General features: G+C 46.2%; 1 protein-coding gene across 1 annotated transcript in view; it reads right to left on the bottom strand.

Annotated features, from left to right (window-relative positions):
- The window catches only part of LOC138480617 (collagen alpha-1(XXI) chain-like), a 703399-nt gene that overhangs the window by 226687 nt on the left and 452378 nt on the right, over nucleotides 1–24334 (bottom strand). Inside the window, exons 16-17 of the mRNA XM_069612315.1 lie at nucleotides 20338–20391; nucleotides 4256–4309 (exon numbers count right to left, since the gene is read on the bottom strand). Of these exons, the coding sequence (XP_069468416.1) occupies nucleotides 4256–4309; nucleotides 20338–20391 (108 nt within the window). The remainder of the gene's footprint in view (nucleotides 1–4255; nucleotides 4310–20337; nucleotides 20392–24334) is intronic.

Here is a 24334-nt window from a genome sequence, read left to right on the forward strand (position 1 = left end):
CCAAAAATTCGTACAGCGGAAAAGTTGGACCAAATCCCCCATTCGATGGCATTATAGTGAACAAGGGTAGCGGGGGCTGTGGGTATGTCCCCCGCACCCTTCTTCACTATAATGTCAGCAAGGGTTGTGGGGGTGTCCCCCGCAGCCGTTTGCACAAGGAAGAAAAAAAAAAGAAAAAAATAAAGGATCCTGCAGCGCGGCCTGTTCCAGATCACAGAAGTGAGTGGGAACAGCCGTCGCAGGGACACCGCTAGTCGGCAGCAGATAGGCAAGTGTGCTGCAAGTAAGCGGGTATGGTGGAGTGGGTGCAAGCAGCTAAACTGTTGGTTTTGGGTTGTTTAACTGTAATGGAAATAATGTATTTTCGGACAAAACCGCTAGTCTTTTCCGTCGTGTTTTTTTTCGATTACGGTAAAACAACCCAAAATCACGTGGATGTAATTTTTGCACCTGTTGAATTGATCGAGTTCATCCCCCTATACAACCAGTGCTTTTTTTCTCTAATTGTGTTCACCTTGTTCCATCTGTTTCAACAGTACGCAGTAAATGCTTACTGTAGTCATTTGTACAATATGAATGTAGATGTTTTTTTTTAACTGTTTAATTTTGTTGTAGTGGCAAGGACCAATGCCTTGCTTGATTCCAACATTTATCCCACTGTAGGGTGTCCGGATGCTGCTCTTTCAACCTCAGGCATTCCCCCTACCCCCTGCTTCAGTACTTTGAGTGTGGTTATGCACTACTCATCTTTCCATCTCCCAAAGGCTTTGATCTGTAGGTTTGGATTATCATGGATGCAAATCCCAGGCCTATGATTTAATTTCTCTGTCCATTACATTCTGGAAGAGGCAGGCTGTAATCAAATACAGAATATACCTATAAAGTACATATGTTCAGCAACCAAATAAAAGTAAGATTGGCTGTCTAGAGGTCTAAAATGTCTGAATCCAGGTTGTTGATTGCATTCAGCTTTTGATACATAATTTTCAGCATTTAAGAACATCTTAAAAATAATCTGGAAAACTGCATTATAAATACCAACCTTTACACTGTGCACGAATTACACTTCACAAACAGCTGCTTTCTATTTTTCATCTAAATAAATGATTTGCCTGTTTTAGCACCTTTCCCAAAAAAGTAGGGAACATATGGGACTACATATGAACATGACAAATATTATATCATTATTTAGGCTGATACAGCACTGTAACTGTGATGGCCCCTCTATTATGCCCTCGCTTGACCCACTCCTCCCCCCAAACTACTGGTCTATTTCCAACACCCGCTTCATCACTAAACCCCTGGGCCACATTGCATATAACCAGCTCTGCCTCTTCACAGAATCCAACAACCTTCTTGACCTTGGCCCAAACGGGCTTCAGACCCCTCTGATGAACTGAGCCCTCTCTTGTGTCAGTTTGGGATGACTTAAAAAGAACAGCAGAGGCAGAAGGATGTGCAGGGCTCATCCTTCTTGACCTACCTGCCGCCTTGGACACCACTGACCAGGCTACATTCACAGACAGGCTACACTCCCTAGGAATCAAAGACTCAGCTCTAACATGGATCTCCTCTTTCGTATTGAACCCCTCACAAATCATGCTCCCCTCTTTGTCCTCCCTCTTTCGCTCTGTGCCAAAAGGGGTTGCGTAGGGACCCTCCCTCTCTCCCCTCCTCTTCAATACCTACCTTAGCCCACTCACTGCACTCATTCGATCTCATAACCTCATCTGCTACAACTACACAGACAGCACCCAGATCATCCTCCAAATCCCCAAATCACCAGCCTCCACCTGCCCTAACCTCTCTTCCTGTGTTCCTGATATCAACCACTGGATGACAACCAACCATCTCCTACTCAACCCTGGCAAAACGGAAATCCTAGTATGTGACAAATCCGCTCTCCTCCCCCAATTTACCCCCTGGCCAGAAACCCTAGGACCTGCCCCCTGCAACATCAACTTCTCTATAAAAAAACCTCGGATGCATGCTGGACTCGACTCTATCCCTCTCCCACTCCACAAACTCTGTGTCCAGAACCTGCTTCCTCCACCTATGCATCCTCATGTGAATCTTCCTGTACCTCACCTACCCACACCAACTCTCTGCCATCATCCTTTCGAACATAGACTATGCAAACTCCCTTTAACTAGGCGGTCTGCACACCAGCTCAGAAAACGCCAAAGACCCCAAAACGATGCTGCCCATCTCCTCCTTGGCCTCTCACTGAGAGAACATATTAGCCCTGCACTCAGAGTCCTACACTAGCTCCAATCGGCTGACAGACTACCTTTAAAGCCATGTGTATCACTCACCATGCCCTCCACAACATCACATCCGAATTCCTCTAGGATAAACTCACATGATATCAATCCACCAGGAACCACAGATCGCCTGCTCTCCTCGTTATCCCCATTACAACTGCACCAGATAGGGAGGATCCTCGTTCTCCATCCCAGCCCTTGCCATCTGGAACGCACTTCCTCTCCACATCCGCTGCATTGATTACCACCTCTCTTTCAGAAAGGCCCTCAAAACTTGTCTGTTCCCTACGGCAACCTGATGCCCTCTCTCCAACACTATTTCCATCACCAGAGCCTCAGTCGCATACATCATCCGCACCCACATCTATATTCCAACAAGTCACGTTTGCAGAGCATGCCTGCTGTTGTTGTGGTGGCCCGCCCTACCCACTTCAAGAACACTGTCAACCCTCTTATACATAAACCCAGAGGCGGATGCCGGCCGTTGTCGCGGAGGCTCACCCTACTCACTCAACTCGGGTACCTTTCACTGTACACAAACACACATCAACCCTCCGGGCAACCTTCGCTCTGACTGGTACCCTTAAGCTTAAATTACACAACTCTGCCAACGCTATATGTGGATTGCTGTGGTGTAATACACACTAGGGTGACCGCCAGTCCCACGGGAAAGTGTGTAAGGCTGCAAGAATGGACCATATCCTTTGGAAAGGTGACCACCTGAAACTGGCACTGGACTTGCTTTGCTTCTCCCACTGCAGTCAAAGAAAACACACCATGCACTGAGTGCCATGTACCAGCCTTAGTGGGGCTGATACCCAGGCTACCCATAGGAACTGATCATACTCGGCACACCGGACAGAGCCCTATCCGCAGCCTGCCACACTTGATTGACCTTTAAGCAACCCACACATGCTCATGAAGTGAGGCACTGGAATGCTCCGAACCCTAACAGAGAACACAAGTGCTTGCACTTCAGAAACCTCCAAGAAATGCATCTATTGGGGCAGCAAACATGGCACCTTGTAACAACAGAGTGATACAAAATAAGACCAAAACTTCCCATGTGGCTTGATTCGAACCACCCTCAAACTCCACTGCGACTATCCAATTTTATGATCTGGATCTTTGGTTGATCACAAGGTGCCACCTGTCATGATAAATAATTAATAAAGTAATACAAAATTGTCATATATGTCTAAATAATGGGTGCACAACCTTGGGCCCTCCAGTTATTTGGACTACAACAGAGTTTAGTGTGCTATATAAGCAAATAAAACAAACAAACAAAACAAACAAACAAACAACTCCCATCAACCCTAGCCGGCATAATTCATAGTGAGTGAGCATTGGAGTCGTGGACCAACACATCTAGAGCGCCATAGATTGCAAAACCCTGGTCTGCATGCAGCAAGTGCATACACCGAAGACCCAAGGTGGGTGCCTGGTCAACAAAATAGAAAGGAACAAGCCATGCATAGCACACCTCGCCCAAACCAGCAGCAACATACTCTTTTCATGGCTGCATTTCCAAGATACACTGAAGAGTCATCCAGGTCGCGATTCATATCCTTTCTAGGTTAAGGCCGAAACATGCATGTTAGCGATCCATGGGATCAGTGCTCTCGGCCACAGAGCCCATGGTTTGAACCTGGCAACCTGTGGCGCTGCTTCTTTGCAGATGTGTGCAGCCCTGCACCGAGCACTTGAACCCAGGAAGCATTCTTCTTAATACATAAAACGTGCTTCCTCTATAACCACTGATGTAAGCAACGCAATTCCCCTCGCTAATCCAGACAGCTGCTGAGTCGCCATAGTTAGAATCCAGAGCAGAGCATGACAGAGAGCGTCATATCCCCTCATTTTAGCGAAACGGAGCTGTCTGAGTCATTCGAATCCACAGAGACAAGCTTGGAAGAGCATTTCTGCTTTTTTTAAATTTCAACTTATTTCTGATTTTAGCATAGAATAAAGTGGAGTCAATCTCTTACCGGGAGTCCAGGGGGTCCATCTGCTCCTGGCTGACCTTGCTGGCCTGGGTCTCCCTAAAAGCAAGTTAAAAAAAATATGTTATTAATGCATTGTGCAATGGGGCACTTTGTGGAGGTTTACACAATCCTTCTGGTGTTGCAGAAGTTGAGATGACAATGTCAGGAAAAATAATTTCGTTGGATTTACTATTTGGAGATTAACAGTTGCTGAGCGCTCCTTGTGTTGCATGTACCATGTATGTATGTACCATGTATGTATGTATGTATGTATGCATAGACACGCATAATGGCCCAGCAGTTAAGGTGTTAAATGTTTCTACAACGTCTTGTTAGAACTACACAAGCACAGAGGTCTACCAACGCGCAGTTACTTGACTGCGCATGAACGTGCCTGCTTGTTTTGATTGCTCATTATAAATGGAGCTCTTTTCTTTTATGTGGTGGTTGTTCAATCGGGTTTTTCCTGCAGGAGGGAATACACATTTTACTGATTGACAAACTGCTCCCTGAGTCATCTGAAGTAGTGCAGACAGCCTCACACACTGCGGAAACCGAATGCCACGGGCCGGTAGCATTGCTTCATAAACTCTCTCTCTGGTTCAGCATTTGCACGTTAGGGGCCTCATTCCGACTCTGGCGGTAATCCTGCCGGAGCTACCGGCGGGTTGCTGCTGGACTCGGAATAATTTACCGGCGCCTGACCTCCCGGTGCCGCCGACTCATTCCGAGTCCAGCAGCTGAGAAGTCAGGCGCTGGTATATTTGTAATTCCCCATTCCCTTAGAGTCCTGTGGGACTCTATGGGAGTGGGGACACGGGAGCACTGGCACCGTTGTTAACAGTGCCGGTGCTACCATGAAAAATCTGCCAAACGCGACCGTTGCGCCAGACAGTGAGCCAGACACCCTTGTTTCCGGAACGGCAAACTTGTAATGAGGCCCCAGTTCATGTCAGAGTACGTGCAGAATCCAGCGGTCTTCAAACTGTGAGGCTAGTGCGCCCCTAGCCCCTCCCACCCCCCAAACGAGCCTGGGCGATGTCCAGCGTGGTTGTGCAGCTCTTTCAAACAGGAAGATGGCGAAGGATAGAACATTTCAGCTGTTCTGGGATGTGGAGGAACCTGTGAACCGAGGATAGCACCGGGGGCAACGCGCTGGTCTTGGGAGCAAAGCCACTCACAGCAACAGAGATGAGGATCCGCGGTATTAAGCGCATTATTAAAACCACTTAAATAAAATGCCCAGTGGCATGGAGGGAGGCGCTGAACATGAGAAACAAACGTTATTCGCATTGCTCTATACCTTCTTGGTCTGCAGTATGCTGCTGGGGTCTGGGGAAGATTAGAAAAATAAGAACTAAAAGGACTGTCAGAGTGTATGGAAAGAAAACCAGATCCCAAGGCGGGGTGAAAGAATGAGAGAAACCTAACCCCAAAGCGGGGTAAATACCAAGAACCTTCCCTGGCTGGAGAGAAACCCGGGAACTTTAAGGGTGCGAAAGTGGTTGCCGGTGGCGCCCTGCTTTCCGATGCCAGTCTTGCCAGTAAAACTGTTCACTGTGAAATGAGACCACAGTAGACTGTCTTGTTGCTTCTTCAGGGCAAATATTGTTTTTGCGCTTGTGAAGTGTTTGTTGGATTTATACATTCACTATACAAACACGTGGGGCCTGATTTACAAAAGCGCTTTTCAATGGGGAAATCTCATTGTAAATCAGGGTGTGGTGTTTACTTTGGTTGCGTATTCCGGCTCTACATAGTGATGGTTGCCGGAGAGTGGGCGGGCGAGCCTGGAGCACCAGAGATAAGCGCCATCATGTGGAACAGTGCATAAAGGAGTCTTCCGTATCAGGGCTTCCATTGGCACCGCGGTTTCATGGTGCGCGCAGTCTGCGTCAGGAACCCTCTTCTTGTCAAGTTGTTTTGACTTTCCTCTGCAGCACTCATTGAAAGACGTGCTGTCTGAGCCTGTGGGTGGACCGGAAGCTCAACCATTCTTCTGGGGCTTTCTGAGCTTGTCAGGTAGGCTTTTTGAAGGCGGGTCCATGAAAGAATCGAAATCTTGCTTTTCTTGATGTGATGCTAAATCAAGTTACCTCACATTGTTGGTTGAACTCAGCACCACTGACGTGAAGTGAATGGGTTCTGGGCAGGGCCGGCATTAGGGGCAGTAGCGTCCTGGGCGAATTGGCGCACCCCCCCTTCCGCCATGCGCCCCTGGTCAACAGGGGGCAAAGCCAGGAACTTTTTTTTGTTTAAACCTCCTGCTCCGCCAAGGATGTAATTATATGAATAGGGCGCATCAAAGCCCTGTTGTTGTTGAATGCGCTTCGCCACTGTGGGCGCATTTGGTAACAGTGAGGCGCCTGCCACGCCTTCAGCCACTATGCCAGCTTGGGGGAGCCCTTGAAAGACTCCCCCGAGCTGGCATGGTGGGGGGCTAATGGCGCCTTTTGTTGTTGAGGACGTCCGGGGCGTAGGGGCGCATTTGGTGACAATGGGGTGCTGAGCACCCTATTGTCATTCAATGCGCCCGCCGCTGCGGGTGCATTTAATAGAAACTGCCCGCCTGCCGCGCCTTCTCCCGCTACGCCAGCTAGGGGGAGCTCTTGAAGAATCCCCCGAGCTGACGTGGCGGGGGCTAATGGCACCCTGGGGGCTGTGGCGCCCCGGGCGGTCACCCGGCTCGCCCCCCCCTAAGGCCGGGCCTGGTTCTGGGTGAAGTGTTTGTAGCAAAGGCTAGGACTGCATGCCACTTAAGGACAGCAAATGCAGTGCAGCCCAGTTGTGGCGTACCAGCTTACAGAAGCGGGGATAACCGACCATTTACCTATGTATGCAGTGGAAACCCCTGTTTACCCTGACACGCCTGAATAGTCACGCTCTAAGAAAGAACATGGCCTCTTCTAAGGCAAGGGCGTAAACTGCTGCTTGGCACAGCGCCAACCACAACTGGGTCCCAAATGTGCCCTACAAGCATCGTTAGGTTTGTGAACTGTCAGACACCTGCCTCCACAAACTCCCCGCTGAGCAAACCTTACCCCTGAGAGCTCAAAGAGAATGGGCTGAATAGGGAACACAGGCCTCCACCTGTAGCAAAATATGCTTATAAGACATCAAGCCTCCAATATTGGAAGAGCGGGCTTGCAGTGCTCAGATGGGGAATTTGTCATCATCTTGCGTTTAATTCCATTTTAGAGCAAATTAAAGACCTTTGTCTAGATGAGCAGAGATGGTTCCAAACATTATTGGCATTATGACAACTCCAGTTTGGAATGTTGTCATTTTGGCAAGAAAATCTTCTTTCCGGTGACCACCAGCATTGTAAGTTAAGGTTGGTTAGAGATCTTGACTGAGTGCCTTGCAAAACTAAAAGTATATATAAAGTTCTCAACAAGAACACGAGTAGTGGTCAAGAACATCACGTGGAGCTCAGCCACACGCCACACGTGCTCGCTAGACACTCCCCACCCCCAATCAACAGCTCGCCTTTCTAAGCCCGCAATGAACAGACTTGGAGAAACCGATGTGTCGATACACGGACTTTGCGCACTTCCTCGACTTTCACAGACAGCTGATGCTCACAGTCACTCAAGCATCAGAAGCATGAACAAACCCCACAAACCAAGGGCGCCTGGGGGCTATTGCAGCCCATTCTCTGCCAGCTCCTACTTGCAAGAGTTTGGAGACAGCTTTTGTCAGTGGCAGCTTGATTCCCCTATGACCATCAGCCCGAGAACTTTCCCCATAAAGGAGATCCATCCAAAATAATATTGCCATTATATACTTTAATTGACCCATTCTAGGATTCTAATCATACATCTTTGTTAGTCAGTTATGATTCTCTCATGTCTCTTCTTCTAAGCCGCCAGTGTAATGCTGCTGTGGTTGAGTGTTTCTGATGTCCGGTGAATGCAGGATGTCTCTCATGATGCCGCAGTTCCATGTTTTGCTTTCTGCGGCACGCGCTTGTCGCGCCCCAGCATCTGGATTTTCCTCTCCCAGAATATGCTACTCGCACTCTTGCCATGCACGTGTGGTCCCTGCCTGTGTGGAGCACATCACGTTCTGTGACTGTGGGCTCCCCACCGCATTCTCTGGTTTTAGGATTTCACTCCCTCTCCCTACCACACCACAGACTACTAATATCCATCCTTCATAGCTCACCCAAGCCTACCATCTCCTACCTACACTTACCAGGCCCAGTCTATGTGACTATGCTCACCACACGCACTCCAGCTCACCCAGCCTGGTCCCAGCCCCAAAGTTCACCCCAGTTTAGAAGCTCAAACGCACTTGATAACCCCAGCTTAACGCCACTAACCCTCACTGGCTCAAACTAGCTTATATGGCCCAGCCTAGTTTACTTCTCCAATCCACTGTAACTCACCCCAGCTTACCCCAACTCAGTTACCCTAGCTCACTTCAGCACAATCTAGCAGCCAGCCACAATCACCCCGGCTTGCAGTTCACACACCCCAGCTTACGAGCACCCACCCGTGCTTGCCCCAGCTTAAGCTGGCCCCCTTTCTTACCCCTTCCCACAAAATCTAGCTCACTGTAATTTACTACCATTCACCATAGCTCACAGCAGTTTACCTCAGACATCTTTCCTAGCCCACCCCCTGTTACACCGACACTCTCTGGCTTATCTGAGCTTACCACCACCCGTACATTTTCTCAAGCATTTTCCAATTGCAGTGAATCCCGATAATATAGTGGTTTACACATTTACTATGCACTGGCATCATTTGCGCAGTTATTCACACCATTTACAGTGTAGGAATACTTCAGCTTGCTCACTTGCGTAGAAACCTCAGTACGGAGGAGGGAAAAAAAAGAAACCTGAGTACATACCATGGTATGTGCTGGTATCGCCTTGCAACTGTTTGGCAAATGCCTACACAAAAGTCAAAACTATTGGACTAGTGAATGCTTGTTTCTGTTGTTTCTTCTTTCTTTTATCTGGACATTTTGATTGTCATCGTCTTGGGGAGGTGCATGCACACTGTGTTGTGATGCATATTTCCTGTTACAGCATTCATCTGTAAGTCCTCGGAGGTGGTGTGTAGAAGGTCCCATATCCTGGCGCGGTGCTCTGTTCTGTATCTCACATGCCAGCCACGCAGTAGTATTTGCAGGGCTGGCGCCTTGTACTTCAAGCCCATATGAAAACCATCTGCTGTGGCCCGCCTCGAGCTTATATATGCAATGCGAGTGTATAATTTGAGTCTTGCGTTCAGAGCCATTCATTTCATAACTCTCTTTCAGAATGATTTTAGCACACTCACCCAAAAGTAATTGATGGGAAAGTGGTTCAATTATCCATTGGTTGACCTCTTTGCCCTCTCATATAACACTCACTGAGTAAGCAGCTGGTGTCTGTTCTCACCCTCACCAGTGCTGCATTGGCATTTCTGGGCTTGTTGACTGACCTATGAATCCCTTGCACCTCGGGACCGCCTCCTTGGTGCAGCCTTTGGTGCTGGCAGCCCTTGGGGAATCCTGTCCAGTTTCAGTAGGCATGCAGTTTGGATACACCTCATATGACATTCTCCTGAAAGACAGAAGACTGTCAGAGTGCATGGAAAGGAAACCAGATCCCAAGGCGGGGTGAAAGAAGCCAGACCCCCAGGGCTGTGCAGAGTGAATGTGTTTACCCTGCGCACATATCCCTATGGATGAAATTAGGAGTGAGCAGGAAAGTGGTTCAACCACTGAGAGATATGCTCTCTCCGGTAGGATGTTGCTGGATTTTTTGCCAAGAAAGTGTAGGAAGCACTGTGAAGAGATTGCTGTGACAAACATATTTAGAAACAGGATGTAATCCTTCCCTTTCACTTGTGTGTAACACATTTGCAAATGTTTTCTTCAATACATTTTCAACAGTGCACGCCCCCACTACATAATTGCACACAAGCTGTCAACTGGTGGACAGTCCAGCATGAAGGTCACTGCTGTGGCTTCATATGATATGATAGGTTATTTTTAACACGCTTAATACCCAGAGGTTTCTAAGCGTGGACCCGGGATCGAACCTGTGTTGCTCCGTGTCGTCTTGCTTCCACGTTGCCCCTGCGCTATCCTCCCGATACTTGCCAGCCATAAACCTTTGGCTTGACCTGCCTCTCATACTTCAGCCTGGGCACATTGTTGCCCCTGCGTGCCCTTGGAGGGAGCTCTCCTGACCCTCTTTTGTACTGGACCTCTTCCTGCACCCCAGAACCATCCTTAAATAATGATGTCCCTTCATGGAACATCGGTTTCTCCATCCCAGCCTCCTTCTGAGTGCCCTAGATCCGAGATGCCGAAGACCTGTTGGTGGGAGACAGGAAATCATGTTTCTACACTGAACGGAGAAGCCGCCTCCCCTTACGACCACAGCCATCGAGGAGAAAGTACGCGGCTGACAGAGAGGAGCTCTAGGAGGGAGGTGAGGCACTGAGTTCCCCCCATGAGGGGGTAAAAAGCACTACCAAACCCAGACAGCCTGAGAGGCCAGATAGTCCATGATGGGCTGAGCAAAAAGATACCCTACAAGGGGGTGAAAGCACTACCAACCCCAGATGGCCTGAGAGTTTAGATAGACCATGATGGTCTGAGCAATGAGATACCCCATGAGGGTCAAAGCCTATGAGGCCAGATAGCCCACGCCAGGTTGAGCAACAAGATACCCCTGAGGGGGTGAAAGTAAGAAGAATCCATGAAGGGCTGAAAAGCCTCCTAGCCTACGCAGGGCTGAGAATCCAGGCACCGCACAAAAGGGGGAAAGAGGTGACAAGTCGAACAGGGCTGAAGAGCCAGATATCTGAAGCTGGGCTTAGATTCAAGATACCGCACAAGGCAGTGAGAAACACAACAACCCAACCAGGGGTGAAAGACATTGGGCCTCATTATGAGAGTGGCGATCCAGAAACTAGGGTGCCGGTAATTGTATCGGCATCCTTGTTTCCGGACTGCCAAACTCTGAGTCTGCCTGCCGGTGCCACTGCGTCCGACAGGTCTGACCATGCCGGTCACAGCGGCCCCGGTAGGCAGACTGATCATGGAAGCAACGTCACTGTTAGTAACTGTGCCAGTGCTTCCGTGACCCCATTCCCGTGGAGTCCTATTGGACTCCACGGGATTGGGGACTAACATTTACCGGCACCTAGCTTCCCTTTCCACCAGGACTTGTAATGTCCCGGTGGCACCGTAAACTAGGTGTCAGTACAATGTTACGAGTATGGCAGCAACCCGTCGGAAGCACCGGCAGGGTTACCGCCAGACTCGTAATGAGGCCCATTGTCTTTTATGTAAAGACAGTTAAAAGGCATACTAATAACACGTGTTATTTCTGACGAGGAGCACCAATAGAGACCCCTTGGACAGATTTTGATGTTGAACTGTTGAAACAGATACAAGCATTTGGGTGGGGCCCCGTACCAAGCAACACCAGCAAAAGAGGAAGGCTTAAGATCTTTGAACTACACCAGCAGGCCCATGGCCTGGAAGAGAACCAAGAACTCTTTGGGTGGAGGTCAGAAAACCAACCATCACTAGCCAACTCAAAGCAGGAGTAATTATTCCCTGGGCTAAGTTTCTGTTCGCATTTCGTATTAGTGGTGGGGCCAGAATTTGGTTGGATTAGGTTGGGCCATAGGACAACAAATGTTTTTGTAAGACATCCTGAAGAGCTTTATCTCAAAAGTAGGGAAACCATTATCATAGAAGTACGACTAGCAGATGCATTGTTTCCTTTAATAAAACCAAGTCGGTTTAAACCATGTCTTCTTGTCCGTCTCCTATGTCTAAGATACCACACACAACATTTGTTTTGTCTTTAATTAAATTCCCTCCGGGTAGGGAGTAGGAAAGCAAAGACACCGGTACCTGTTAGTATCATAGCTATCTACTACTGGGGTCTGACCTGCCCTCTGGCTCTTCATTTGAAGAGAAAAATTGATGGAATCCAGAGTTGCTGAAATTCTTAGGCATTGCACATATTAAAGCCTCTCTTAGAAAATGTTAGAGCGATAGTACGTTGATGATGGACAAAGCACGCTGATCACCTTTAGAGAGAAATTAACACAATCTGCCTAACAACCAGGAGTGATTGCATTTCTTATTAGAAGAGGGAACGTTTGATATTGACCTCTTGTCTTTTCATCATTCAAGCATGGATGAAGGAGAGCTGCTTATAAACGAACAAAAGTACAAGCAAAATGATTATCTTGAAAGCGGGTAGCAAACCTATGGAAGTAATCTCTGAGTGACCCTTGACATGTTCTCTTCCTATGCCCCTCCCCTCCCCCGAGTCAAAAGAGACTGTAAGGAACTGTTTCCTGGTAATAAGAAAACGTACTGGTAATCCCTGACACTCAGCATGCTGTGACAGTTGGAACTATGGTCAATTCCAGCCTTCGTTACTATGATGAGCTACAATGGGACCGTCTCATGTAGTCGAAAATTGAGTTTCAGAAGGTACAGAATTGTGCTGTCCATTTTATCAAAGAACTGAAGAGATGTGAGTAATTGGAGGAGGAACCTTTTTTGGCTCCTTATTCGCAGTAGAATTCTATTTAAAGACCTAATACTGGTCGACAACTGCTTTGCAGGCCAGGCAGGCACCAAAACACACTATAGAGTTGTCACTATACGCCTTATAGGAGTCTCCAGTTTGAAACAAATACATTTCCCAAAATGTCAAGCACTAAATACAGTACGTCAGGCGAGGGGACAGGCCATTCTGCTTCTGAGGGTGTGACAGAGTCCCATATCTGAAGCCAGGAAGGGGGAAGGAGAGTCCCCTGGCCCAGGGAAAAACACATGTTATGTGATGTCGACCGGCAGGTGGTATATGTTTGTTTCTCCAGGGCCTCTTCCCTCTGCCTGGCCTTTAAACAAAAATGAAATAACGTCCTCATATCAGGACTGTCCTCGCATTCAAAGGTTTGCAGATGCGTGCATGTGCAAGCAGAAATTGCGAACTGCAAATATTTACCTCTGAGACTTACTAGCGCATGCTTGTGACCCGCAGAGTGGAATGGCCACTCATCCCGAATTGTAAGACAGAGACACTGTGGCATTGACCACAAGCATCTAGATATCCATTAAACAAGAAAACACCAAGGCCATTGAGGGAATCATTTTAGAATCAGGCAGTCACCATGACAGGGGTTACTGATTCCAAGATGGCGGCCCTGTTTGTTACAGATTTAGCACAGGAGACATGCCTGCTTAGTTTCCATTCCCACTCAGCCAGTTACACTGGGGCTGGAGGCAGAGCAGATGAAGGATGATCAATGAACACCATGAGCAATAGCCCGTACAGCTGCACACAGTCAATTGCTTCATGAATCTACTTAACTATGCGCCTGTGTATAAAAATGGACCCTACGCCAGCACTAGGATAGTAGTTTAGCGCCCGTTGTAGTCGAGAGTGAGACCGAGTAGAGAAAGAAACGTAGAGAAGGGAGAGGAACAACCACAACAAAAAGGACAAGTGCCTGTGGAAGGAGGAGAAATAAGTAATCAGGAGGATGAAGGAGAAATGCAAGCAGTGGAATGGGGGAGGGGGAAAAGAAGGCATTGCAAAAAGGAGAGACCAGGAGAGGAAGGAGGGAGAACACCTGGGAAGTGGAGAGCTGGAGAATAGAAAATTTGGAGGAGGAAGGAGGAGATCAAGAAGTGGAAGGAGAAAGGTCCATGAAGGCAGAGGAAGGAGTTGGAGGAGGGAGAGGTCAGGAGGAGGAAGGAAGGCACATTTTGAAAGACGTAAGAGGAGCAAGAGGGAAGAAAACAAGAAAATGTAATGAAGATAGCGAAAAACCAGGTCAGTGCATTGAGGCAGAGGTCAACCAAAGTTTGACCAAGCAGAAATGGCCAGGGAGCAGAGGGGGAACTAGGAGATGAAAGTTGAAATCAGTCTGGCCTCCAGTGACTGTGGCAGAGAGCTTGTGAGGAACAGACCAAATCACACTGAGTAGACAGAACAGACTAACACCAGCCAATAGCCCTATACTAGAACTGGTGGAATTGGTCCACCAATTGCACTAAACAATACTTTCCACAGACAATAGATTGAAGTCTCGAAGAAGAGAACATGTGAAGAGGTATCCTGATTCTGTTGCGGCTTAGTCCACCAAAAATACGAAAGAACCTTTTCCCAGCAGTCTGAAGGCACTGATTGCTGACTGAAAGCCCCCTTGGAGACCTGCTGACTAGTAGAAGCCCTTCAGGCTTTGCCTGGGCACAAAATACCCGGAAGAAGAACTGAACCTGGGGCACAGTCTCATGAGAACCACAAAGAATACTGCAAGAGATTGCCTTTGGTGGGCGGATTATAATCACAATGGTCTGAAAAAAAACTATTCAGACCAGATAAAGATGCCAAGTGCAGTGGTACATTGATGGCCATGGAGGGCCAGCCATTGCCAAAGAGATTTTCCAAGAAACGTCTGGGACATTGGAAGAGAGCAAGAGTGGCTGTTTGAATGGAACCTCTGGAACAAGGGCACTGAGAAAAAGCCCTGAGATCCAGAAAATCATTTTGCTACAGACTCGGTGTTTAGAGAGCAGGACCCTACTAATTAGGAGGTATATAGTTCAGAGTGAACCATCCTGGCTCTGAAATGATATTGGGGGTCATTACAGGTTTGGAGGAGCGGTAAAAGTGGCAATAAAAATGCAGGTAAATCTGTTACTGGCACCTTTACCGCCCTGCCAAACTACAGGTTTGCCAATGGGGATTACCTGATTTACCTCCAGCCAAGAGCTGGAGGTAAATCAGGACCCCACCGGAAAAAATGGCCAGAATTAGGAATTACTGGCATTCCCATCACCTGTAATATCACAGAAATACTGAGATATCAGGCAACGGGAATGCTAAATCGGTTTGCCGGTATCCTACTGGAATTACCGACGGGATATCGGCAAACCCATAATGACCCCCATTGTCTTTTATGAACTTGTTTTCCAGACTGACTGGTTCTGAGTCTGTGAATATCCCTGCACGTCCGATTTCTCCTTGCGTAGATGGACATTACCTGGGTATTCTCTTTCTTTTGCTCTTCGGCCAGTGTGTACAGCACCATGAATCACACTCTGCTATTTCACCAGACCTCTTGAGTCCTTTGTTCATCTCCTTCACTATAATATAAAGGGGCAAAACCATGGAATAATCCGCCAGCCACACTGAGGTACTCTTACAACCCAACTTTTTATGCCAGTAACAAGCACACCAAATATACCATTCGGGCCGGTTGGACCACTCTAACCCCCACATTAGGCTAGTGGCTAGAGACTATTTGGTTTGTAAAGGTGCTCTTTAAATGCATTCATTCACTCACTGACTTGTAAAAGTAAGATCCCAAAATAAATAGAAAATTGGCATGCAATGAGTAGTGCCCATCATTGCTATTTCTTGCTATTTTCTCAGAATAGAGAAAGGATTGTATATGAAGGGTAAATTGCATTTTATTGGGCATTGCATAAAAGATCTATATAAATGATGTGCTATGATTATGTATCATCTAAACTGATATCTGGAGAGTTGGCACTGGTTTTAAATGACCCAGTTGGTGCTTTGTCAATCATGATGAGAATACTGTGGGTTTTTCAATATGATCATGTTATATGTCACACCAACAGCGGACAAAAAACATGCAAGCAGTACTCTTATTTCCTTATTTTTTTTAAATTGATTAGAACATTCTGGAAGTTATTAATTGTTGACCTGTAGAAAGTGCACCTGGGGTTCTCTTAGACTCTAAGAGGAATTGATGGTTTTGGCACGCAGTACTCTGATCAGTGAGCGCAGTGGAGCAATAATCAGCAATAAGTCTAATAGCAGAGCGTGTGATCACTGATTAGGTAAAATAGGATAATACAAACTGATTCATTAATGGGAAAGTAGCAATTTAGGACATTAAATGCTCACGGTTAGTGCTGCTTTGATGACATAAAGCACAATAGTGCGTGATATGTTAAGTATGATCATTTGCACATTTAGATATTGAAAGATGACATGAGATTACTATAAAAAAAATCCAAGGAGTCATTACTTATGACAAAAAGGACAGAATATGTACACAGACACAATTCGTTAGGTATCTCTTGAGATAATAGATATTTTTAAAGATAGAATGGGTGCGATGCAGCGTGAACATAACTGTGAATAGAGAATGCTTACTTCTGATACCTTTAAATGATACCTTTTAATCGTTACATGACCAGCCGTGGTCGGTTATTTTTTCGAAAAAATAATGTCCAATGACAATTTTTTTGAAAAAATAATGTCGAAAAAAAAAATGTCGAATTCCGTTTTTTTAAATTATATATTTATTTTGGGGTTCGGGATTAAAAAAAAATGGGTAAAACAAAATAAAATTAAAAAAGGGGGGTTGGGGGAACCCCCCATTTCGAAAAAAAATGCATTCAAAAAAAAATTCGACATTTTTTTTTTCGACATTTTTTTTCCCGAAAAAATGACTTTCGATATTATTTATTTCTACATTATGACTATAAACCATGACCAGCATTTGATGAAGAAGTCTATGGGGCTTGGACAGCTGATGTATTGTACTTTCGCAGCATAATATTTTCAATTGGTCCGATAAAAGGGATCACATCTTGTATTTCGTGTAATGTTATTTTGGAGACTGAGCTAAGTGTAAAAGCAAACTGGTTACAAATATTGTACTATTTTCATGATTTTAAAGTTATGTTGAATGTTCTGTTATTAAAACCATCAGTAAATGAATCAGTGGAAACAGAAACAAAGTTTGATAGGGATAAAAACGATTTGATTGGCCGAAGGAGGTTTGGCCAATGTTGCATTTCCATTCAGAAAACACGAATTTGGGACGTTGTTGTAGTACTTCATCTAAGCCTGAAGCAAGCCACAGTTTTCCCTCCTGAGCACACGGGCAATCTAATGAACTCGTCAATCACTTTTAAGTAAGCAGATTGTTGATATCTGAGCAGGTGTTGGTGCTTGACCATGAGCAATGGAAACTGCCAACACCTAGGTTCATGGCTGGAGGGGGGGGGGGACAGCGCGTTTGTTATTTGTGACTAAGGTAACGAATGCCACTTTTTCAAAGGATCTTGTATCCTGATGGGCTGATGGGAGGCGTTTTATCTATAGTGCATATAGAATATTCATGAAATCGCTCTATCTGAATAGAAAGTGAGGTGGAGGCAATCCGAAAGTGAGGACATTCTCTGAGTCATGACAGTGTTCCCCAGACTAGCCACAATCACTCTAGCAAAATCACCAGATTGTCATGGCTGTCACTGTCGCACACGTGTCATTCTCTGCTCAGATGCCCAGACACAGGGCCCGTATACAACATTGTATGAAACCCACATAATTGAACTTTCCAATATCAACAAATGCGTGACCTATAGTTCATATTTTACTCATATGCCAACGAACGCTGGCAAACTAAAGTGAAAAACCTGTGACATATAACTTACTTCCTGGCTGTGGTGAAGTGAAGTCAGACTATGCCCGGTCAGTGCCCCTTGAATGCCCCACACATGTCCCTCGACCCTCTTTAACAAAGAGAAACAAAGCAGACCAGTTCAGCCGGATGTTCACCCCATCTGCACCGCGTGGGCAGCTCCCGCGGGGCACAGTACGATTTTGAGTGCAACGGACGTCCTGGTTCTTGGCTGGGAAGAATCCATGGCACTGGACCAAGGCCTGCGCGAGCAGCCTGCAGACCACACCCCACTGCCACTCTCCATTATGGAACTAATAACGCCTCTGCTGGGCCGCTTCCATACACTGGACAGAGTGCCCGATGCAGAGAGCTGGACCAAGACTGCCAATGACGGCAGAATAAGCACTGTAGCGCCTTGAATACCTGATCCAAAGATTTAGATATGACCTGAGGTTTGAAACACAGTAAAATAAATTATATCTCAATTACACATGAAAAACATGAAAGCGCAAAGCATTGTATGATGCATTACAATGTGGCATATTGGGGGGGGTGGTAATTCCACGTCAGCGGAATTACCGTTACCACTGTAGTGTCGGGTGGAATTACCGCCGTATTACAATTTGGTGGGAGTGTACACTCACCAATGACGGTATCAATAATTCCGTCTGGCGGAATGACCTCTGAAACTGAGCCCACAGAGGTAATTCTACCTGTATTCGGCAGAACTATTACCACTGTACATCCAGTGACAATTTCACGGCTCACATTTTGGCGGTATGATAAAAAAGTGGCAGTAATTCCGTTACTGTCCCTTTTACCGTATACGGGCGAACTCATAACGAGCCCCAATACACTTAACATTCCATGATGGACGGGCTGGCCGCCGAGAGTAGAAATGGATGGGGTTTTTTTTAAAGACGGACAGCATATCCCGATATTGCTGAGCATTGTTGTTTTAACCAATAAGACTGAATTTAAAACAAAAAAATTATGTTACACATTTTGCAATCCAGGAAAATGCGAGCATGTGCTTGTCCTCGTTGCTTTTGAGTGTAATTGTGTTATTCCTGTGCTGCGCTATTTACTCGGTTCAGTTTCTTTTTTCTGACCTTGGCAGCATGATTCTATGTGTCCGCTGGATGGACTTTTACACTCGTAGGTCTCTTGCCTCCTGTAAAATCAGGCCATGATTACTTGTTCCTTCCTGCTTTGGAGCGAACAGTGTGCTCTATCAAAAGAGTTTTCAGTTTAATTCAATATTGACTATCCCTTTTCCTTAATTTCATCAAAACACTAGAACACTCACGTTTTGTTTGTTAGATGTTTTAAATGGGGTCTAGAACTGTGCAGCATATCAGGAAATGGGATGAGCCCGCACAGTTAAAGGAGAAGACATATTCTCCTATCCAGAAAACGATGCTTCCCAATGAATCCTTCATGTTGTGCTTTGCCTCAGGTTTGTGCTAAACTAAACTCAAACACTGGACTCCTGACTTTAGTATGTGCCTAGACAGCGTCTCCAGAAGGGATCCATGCACTGATGGAAGTGTGTGTGTGTGCCTAGTCAACATCTCCAGAATGGGCCCTTGCACTGTTGGAAGTGTGTGTGTGCCTAGACAACGTCTCCAGAAATAGCCCATGCACTGATGGAAGTGTGTGTGTGCCTAGGCAACATCTCCAGAAGGGAACTATGCACTGATGGAAGTGCGTGTGTGTGCCTAGACAGCGTCACCAGAAGGGGACCATGCACTGATGGAAGTGTGTGTGTGCCTAGATAGCGTCTCCAGAAGGGGACCATGCATTGATGGAAGTGTGTGTGTGCCTAGGCAACATCTCCAGAAGGGAACCATGCACTGATGGAAGTGCGTGTGTGTGCCTAGACAGCGTCACCAGAGGGGGACCATGCACTTATGGAAGTGTGTGTGTGTGCCTAGACAACGTCTCCAGAAGAGGCCCATGCACTGATGGCAGTGTATGTGTGCCTAGACAACATCTCCAGAAGGGGTCCATGCACTGATGGAAGTGTGTGTGTGCCTAGACAACGTCTCCAGAAGAGGCCCATGCACTGATGGAAGTGTGTGTGCCTAGACAACATCTCCAGAAGGGGCCATGCACTGATGGAAGTTTGTGTGTGCCTAGACAACATCTCCAGAAGTGGTCCATGTGATGATGGAAGTGTGTGTGTGCATAGACAACGTCTCCAGGAGAGGCCCATGCACTGATGGAAGTGTGTGTGTCCCTAGGCAGCATCTCCAGAAGGGGCCCATGTACCGATGGAAGTGTGTGTGCCTAGGCAACATCTCCAGAAGGGGCCCATGTACCGATGGAAGTGTGTGTGCCTAGACAACGTCTCCAGAAGCGGCCCAAGCACTGATGGAAGTGTGCGTGTGCCTAGACAACGTCTCCAGAAGGGGGCCATGCACTGATGGAAGTGTGCGTGTGCCTAGACAACATCTCCAGAAGCGGCCCAAGCACTGATGGAAGTGTGCGTGTGCCTAGACAACGTCTCCAGAAGGGGGCCATGCACTGATGGAAGTGTGTGTACGTAATCTGAAAGAAAGGATGAACATAAGCTTGCACGTAGATAAATGTGAAATCCAGAATAAATTAGCATAAAATGTACATCGAAAAAATATAACCCAATGAGCTGACCTTTAAACCCGCTGCTCCTGGTATTCCATTTCGGCCAGTGGATCCTGGCTCCCCCTGTAGAAAAAGCAGTACGCTGTTTAGTATGCGGTTCTTCACTGCAATGCTTACTGTTCATATAGAATTCTAGTTATCCAGAGAAAACATTCCTCCATGTTTAAAAACATACAAGACAAGGCCTGGGGCAGCTTAAAATATAACACTTCTAACAATCTTATTCTGCTACACATTACCCAAAGGCTGAATAGAACTTTTCCGGCTGATTAAGTATGTATGTAAGTTAACAGAACAAAACTGTCATTTAAAGAAAAATCTGTTTAATGCTATGGCTCAATGGGCCTCATTACAAATCAGGCGGTCCGGAAATAACGGTGGCGGTAAACCCGCCGCCACCGTTGTTTCCGGACCGCCTGATCCCGACTCCTGCAGGCGGGAGGTGATGTTCCCGCCAGGTCTGACCTGGCGGGTTTAACACCGCCCGCCTGCAGGCGGACGAGGAAACACCGGCAGCATTACGAGATGCTGCCGGTGTTTCCATGATCCCCATTCCCAGTGGGAATGGGGATTAACACCATTCCGCCTCCGTGATTCCCAGGAAAGCGGGGTTGTAATGCCCCGGGAATTCCGTGAATCACAGAGGCGGAATGGTAATACGAGTCCGGCGGTAACCGGGCAGTTTTACCGGACTCGTAATGAGGACCAATGTCTTTGTATATGTTAGTGGGTCTGGCCTGGTACACTGATAGTCTCATGCTGTCAACTGCAAGCACATTGTATACGTTCTCTCTTCCATTTTTACAAGCAACCCATGATTAGCTTTTTTTAAAAAAAAGTTTTTAAAAAGTTTGAAGATTATCTTGCACATATGAATGCTCAAAACCAGCAAATAACCCTATTGTTTGCTCTCGATGTAATATTAATATAAATAAAACATATGTGTTATGGTAACGCTATTGCTGTCAATTCTACATGACTAGCGACCAAAATTAAACTTTGGCCTGAAGAAACACCAACCCTCTAAGGCCACTGTACAGTCTAACAATTTCTCATTTTTTCATTTGTGAAATATATGTAATTTTTAGAGAGCCAGATTTCGAGAATTGTCTATGAGTCTCTACACAATGTTTATTATTGACTCAATTTTAATGAGCCTGACTTATTTTAAAGAGGTGACTTATTTTCAACCACCTCTTCTCTGGACCAGAAACTGAACATTTCTAGTGGTACTTCTCTAGCGCATGTTAAAGACCTCCCCCACCAGCCACAGTTAAAAGAAAGAAATCTCCAAATCAATCTGTCTAAGGTATTTAAATGTCTTCCGGTGGAATTGGGAACTGAAAATTCACCAAATATTTTGTTGCTTTTTAAATAACCTTTAAATAGAGTTCTCAATTTGTATTCCAGAACAGTCAAAGAATGTAATCAGGTGAAAACAATGAAGTATATTAAGCATGTTCATATCAGCCATCAATACAAGGAATCTGCATTTCTTATCCGTAACATAAATCATTCTTATGACATGCATAGATTATGATGGCCAACGTTGCTCCGCAAAGTCGATCCCGTTGTCAGAGGCCCTCTTCTTTTTCTTGGAACAGAGTTTGTTACTGTTGACCCTCACATGGTCGACACCCATCCTCTGTATTGCAACACCAAATTGTTCACAACAACATGAGTCTTTCCATGCCTTCCTTCCATTAAGACTGTTTGGCGCATAGCTTTTCTACCAGTTTGGGGTTGCCTAGGATCGTCCAAGCTACCACGGTAGAGAGTTCTCCCAGTACCTTCTACCATACTTTGACAATGCGTTCACAACCCCTGTGTGGAAGGAGCATCCACAAGCCGGCTTGCATCTCAAATAGTTTCTGTGCTGAATTCTCCCCATCCCATGGAGCCTATTCCAGGAGTAGTGCACCCTATGTAAGTGTTTACATTGTTTCAGGGGACTTCCTGAATTAGAAGAGATGTCTCAAGGTGATTGCAGCCCATCTCTCCAATCTTCCCCTAAGAGGTTGCCCACATCTGCAGACCATCGACACATACATTTCTCCAATGGTAATGTCTCAAAAGCTGCTATCGACTTATAAGGTGTACAAGAGGGGCTGGCTAGGAAGACTCAGGTCAGGCCCGTCTTTCGAGTTAAGGCATGTCATAGTTGGAGCTTTATGTACAAATCTGTTTGCTCAAAAGCAAACTCCTCCTTTAGAAACTAGAATGTTTTAAAAACACTGTTGATCTCTGTTTTCCCAATATGGATACGAATTTTTTTTCCTAAGCATGAAACTCTTGCAACCGACTAAAGCTTCTTAACATAGTATTTTGGAGTCCTCAATTACAGCCTACCCTGCCAACCCAGCCAGTGGTGCACTTGTCTCCGAAATGATCCAATCACTTTGATCAATGGTGCATCACTGGATATGTCCCTATTATTGTACAGCATCTTGACTACCTAATCAAAGGTGCTTTTACATGTAAATCGTTGAACACTGCCGCTGATAGCATTACAGTTAAGGCAGCCCCAACTCCCCCAACTCTAGGAGGGCAATTCTACCAGATCAACTTTCAAATATATTCCTCAATTTTGTGGAACTCATCTTTTTCGAAAACACTGCATGAATTCCAGACAATGTAAAGAAGTCTTGGGAAGGGCACCATTTTGCCTAGTACCACCCTGAGCAGCTTTTCCCAATGAGCGAATTCGGCCATAAAGCGACTTATCTCTGGGATCAGGTAAGTTGATTGGAAAGTATGAGTGTTTCCTCTCACCTTCAGTCCTTATTAGCGTCAAGGAAAATTCAGCCTTCTGTGGTCTATGGGAAGCGAAGGCCCTTCCTCAGAGAGTCTTCACATATCCACTCTGCCAGTGCCAAAAGGAGCAGAGAAAATTGGGCAGCCCTGGCATGCACTCCTTGACAGGCCAAGTTGCCTGGATGCGATTCTAAGAGCTCTCACCCTGGCCTGGGGCTTGGTATAAAAAAGCCTAACCCAAATGAAGCCACTGAGGCTGAATATTATCATTTCCAGAAGGCCAAACACTAAACTCCATTCGACAGAGAAAAATGCCTTTTCTTTTTTTTTATAAACTTGTCTTTATTGATTTTCACGTGTCAACACAACAACAACGTTGCAACTCCCCCCACCCCCCAACTCCCTTCTCCCTCTTCTTGGGGCATGTGTGTCCATCCTTCGGGGATCTCATTATGCGCTGAAAATGTCCGCTACTTTAATGTTATGGGGGCCATGTTAATAAAGTCTGATTGAAGATATTCTTGAACCCCTCCCCATTCCTTTGCAAACATGTCCCTCGTACCTTGGAATGTGTGGGTGACTTTTTCCATCGCCATTTGGGCCCATACCTTTTGAAGCCACGTAAATGTCAGTGGGGTGTCTTTCTTTTTCCAATTTTGGGCGATTGTTGTCCATGCCGCAATGAGCAATCCCAGAAAGCTTCTCCATTGTGTTCTTTTGTATTTCCTTGCTATTTCGTCTCTCATTCCACACATCAATACTCCCTCTCCCATTTGTCCCACCTCTGGAAACATCTTCTCCATCTCTCTCTTCACCTCTTCTCAGAAGGGTTTTATCCTTTGCATTCCTACCAGGTGTGCTTCCACGTTCCCACCTCATCACATCCCCTCCAGCATTGATTTGAAGTTTGGGGGAACATTGCGTGCAGTCTTTCTGGGGTATAGTGCCATTGTGTTACTATTTTGATCCACATTTCCCTTATCTGTGCTGAGCATGTCATCTTGGGAATCAATTTCCATAAGTCCTCCGACTGTTTTCTTGTTGGTTCCTCCCCCAATGTCCTACCCCACTTGATCATATATGACCACTTGATTTCTTCCTCCTGCGAGTTTATGAAGGAGTAAAGTGTCGATACCCATTTCTTCGACCCTGTATTGGAGATAACATATTTCTCAAACAGCGTTAGTTTTCTCGTTGCTGCTTTGGCTATTTCCGGGGATTTTAACCATTGCCTGAGTTGTTCGTATCTATA

Source organism: Ambystoma mexicanum, chromosome 5p, assembly GCF_040938575.1.
Source record: "Ambystoma mexicanum isolate Mex_15411 chromosome 5p, UKY_AmexF1_1, whole genome shotgun sequence".
Taxonomy (NCBI): domain Eukaryota; kingdom Metazoa; phylum Chordata; class Amphibia; order Caudata; family Ambystomatidae; genus Ambystoma; species Ambystoma mexicanum.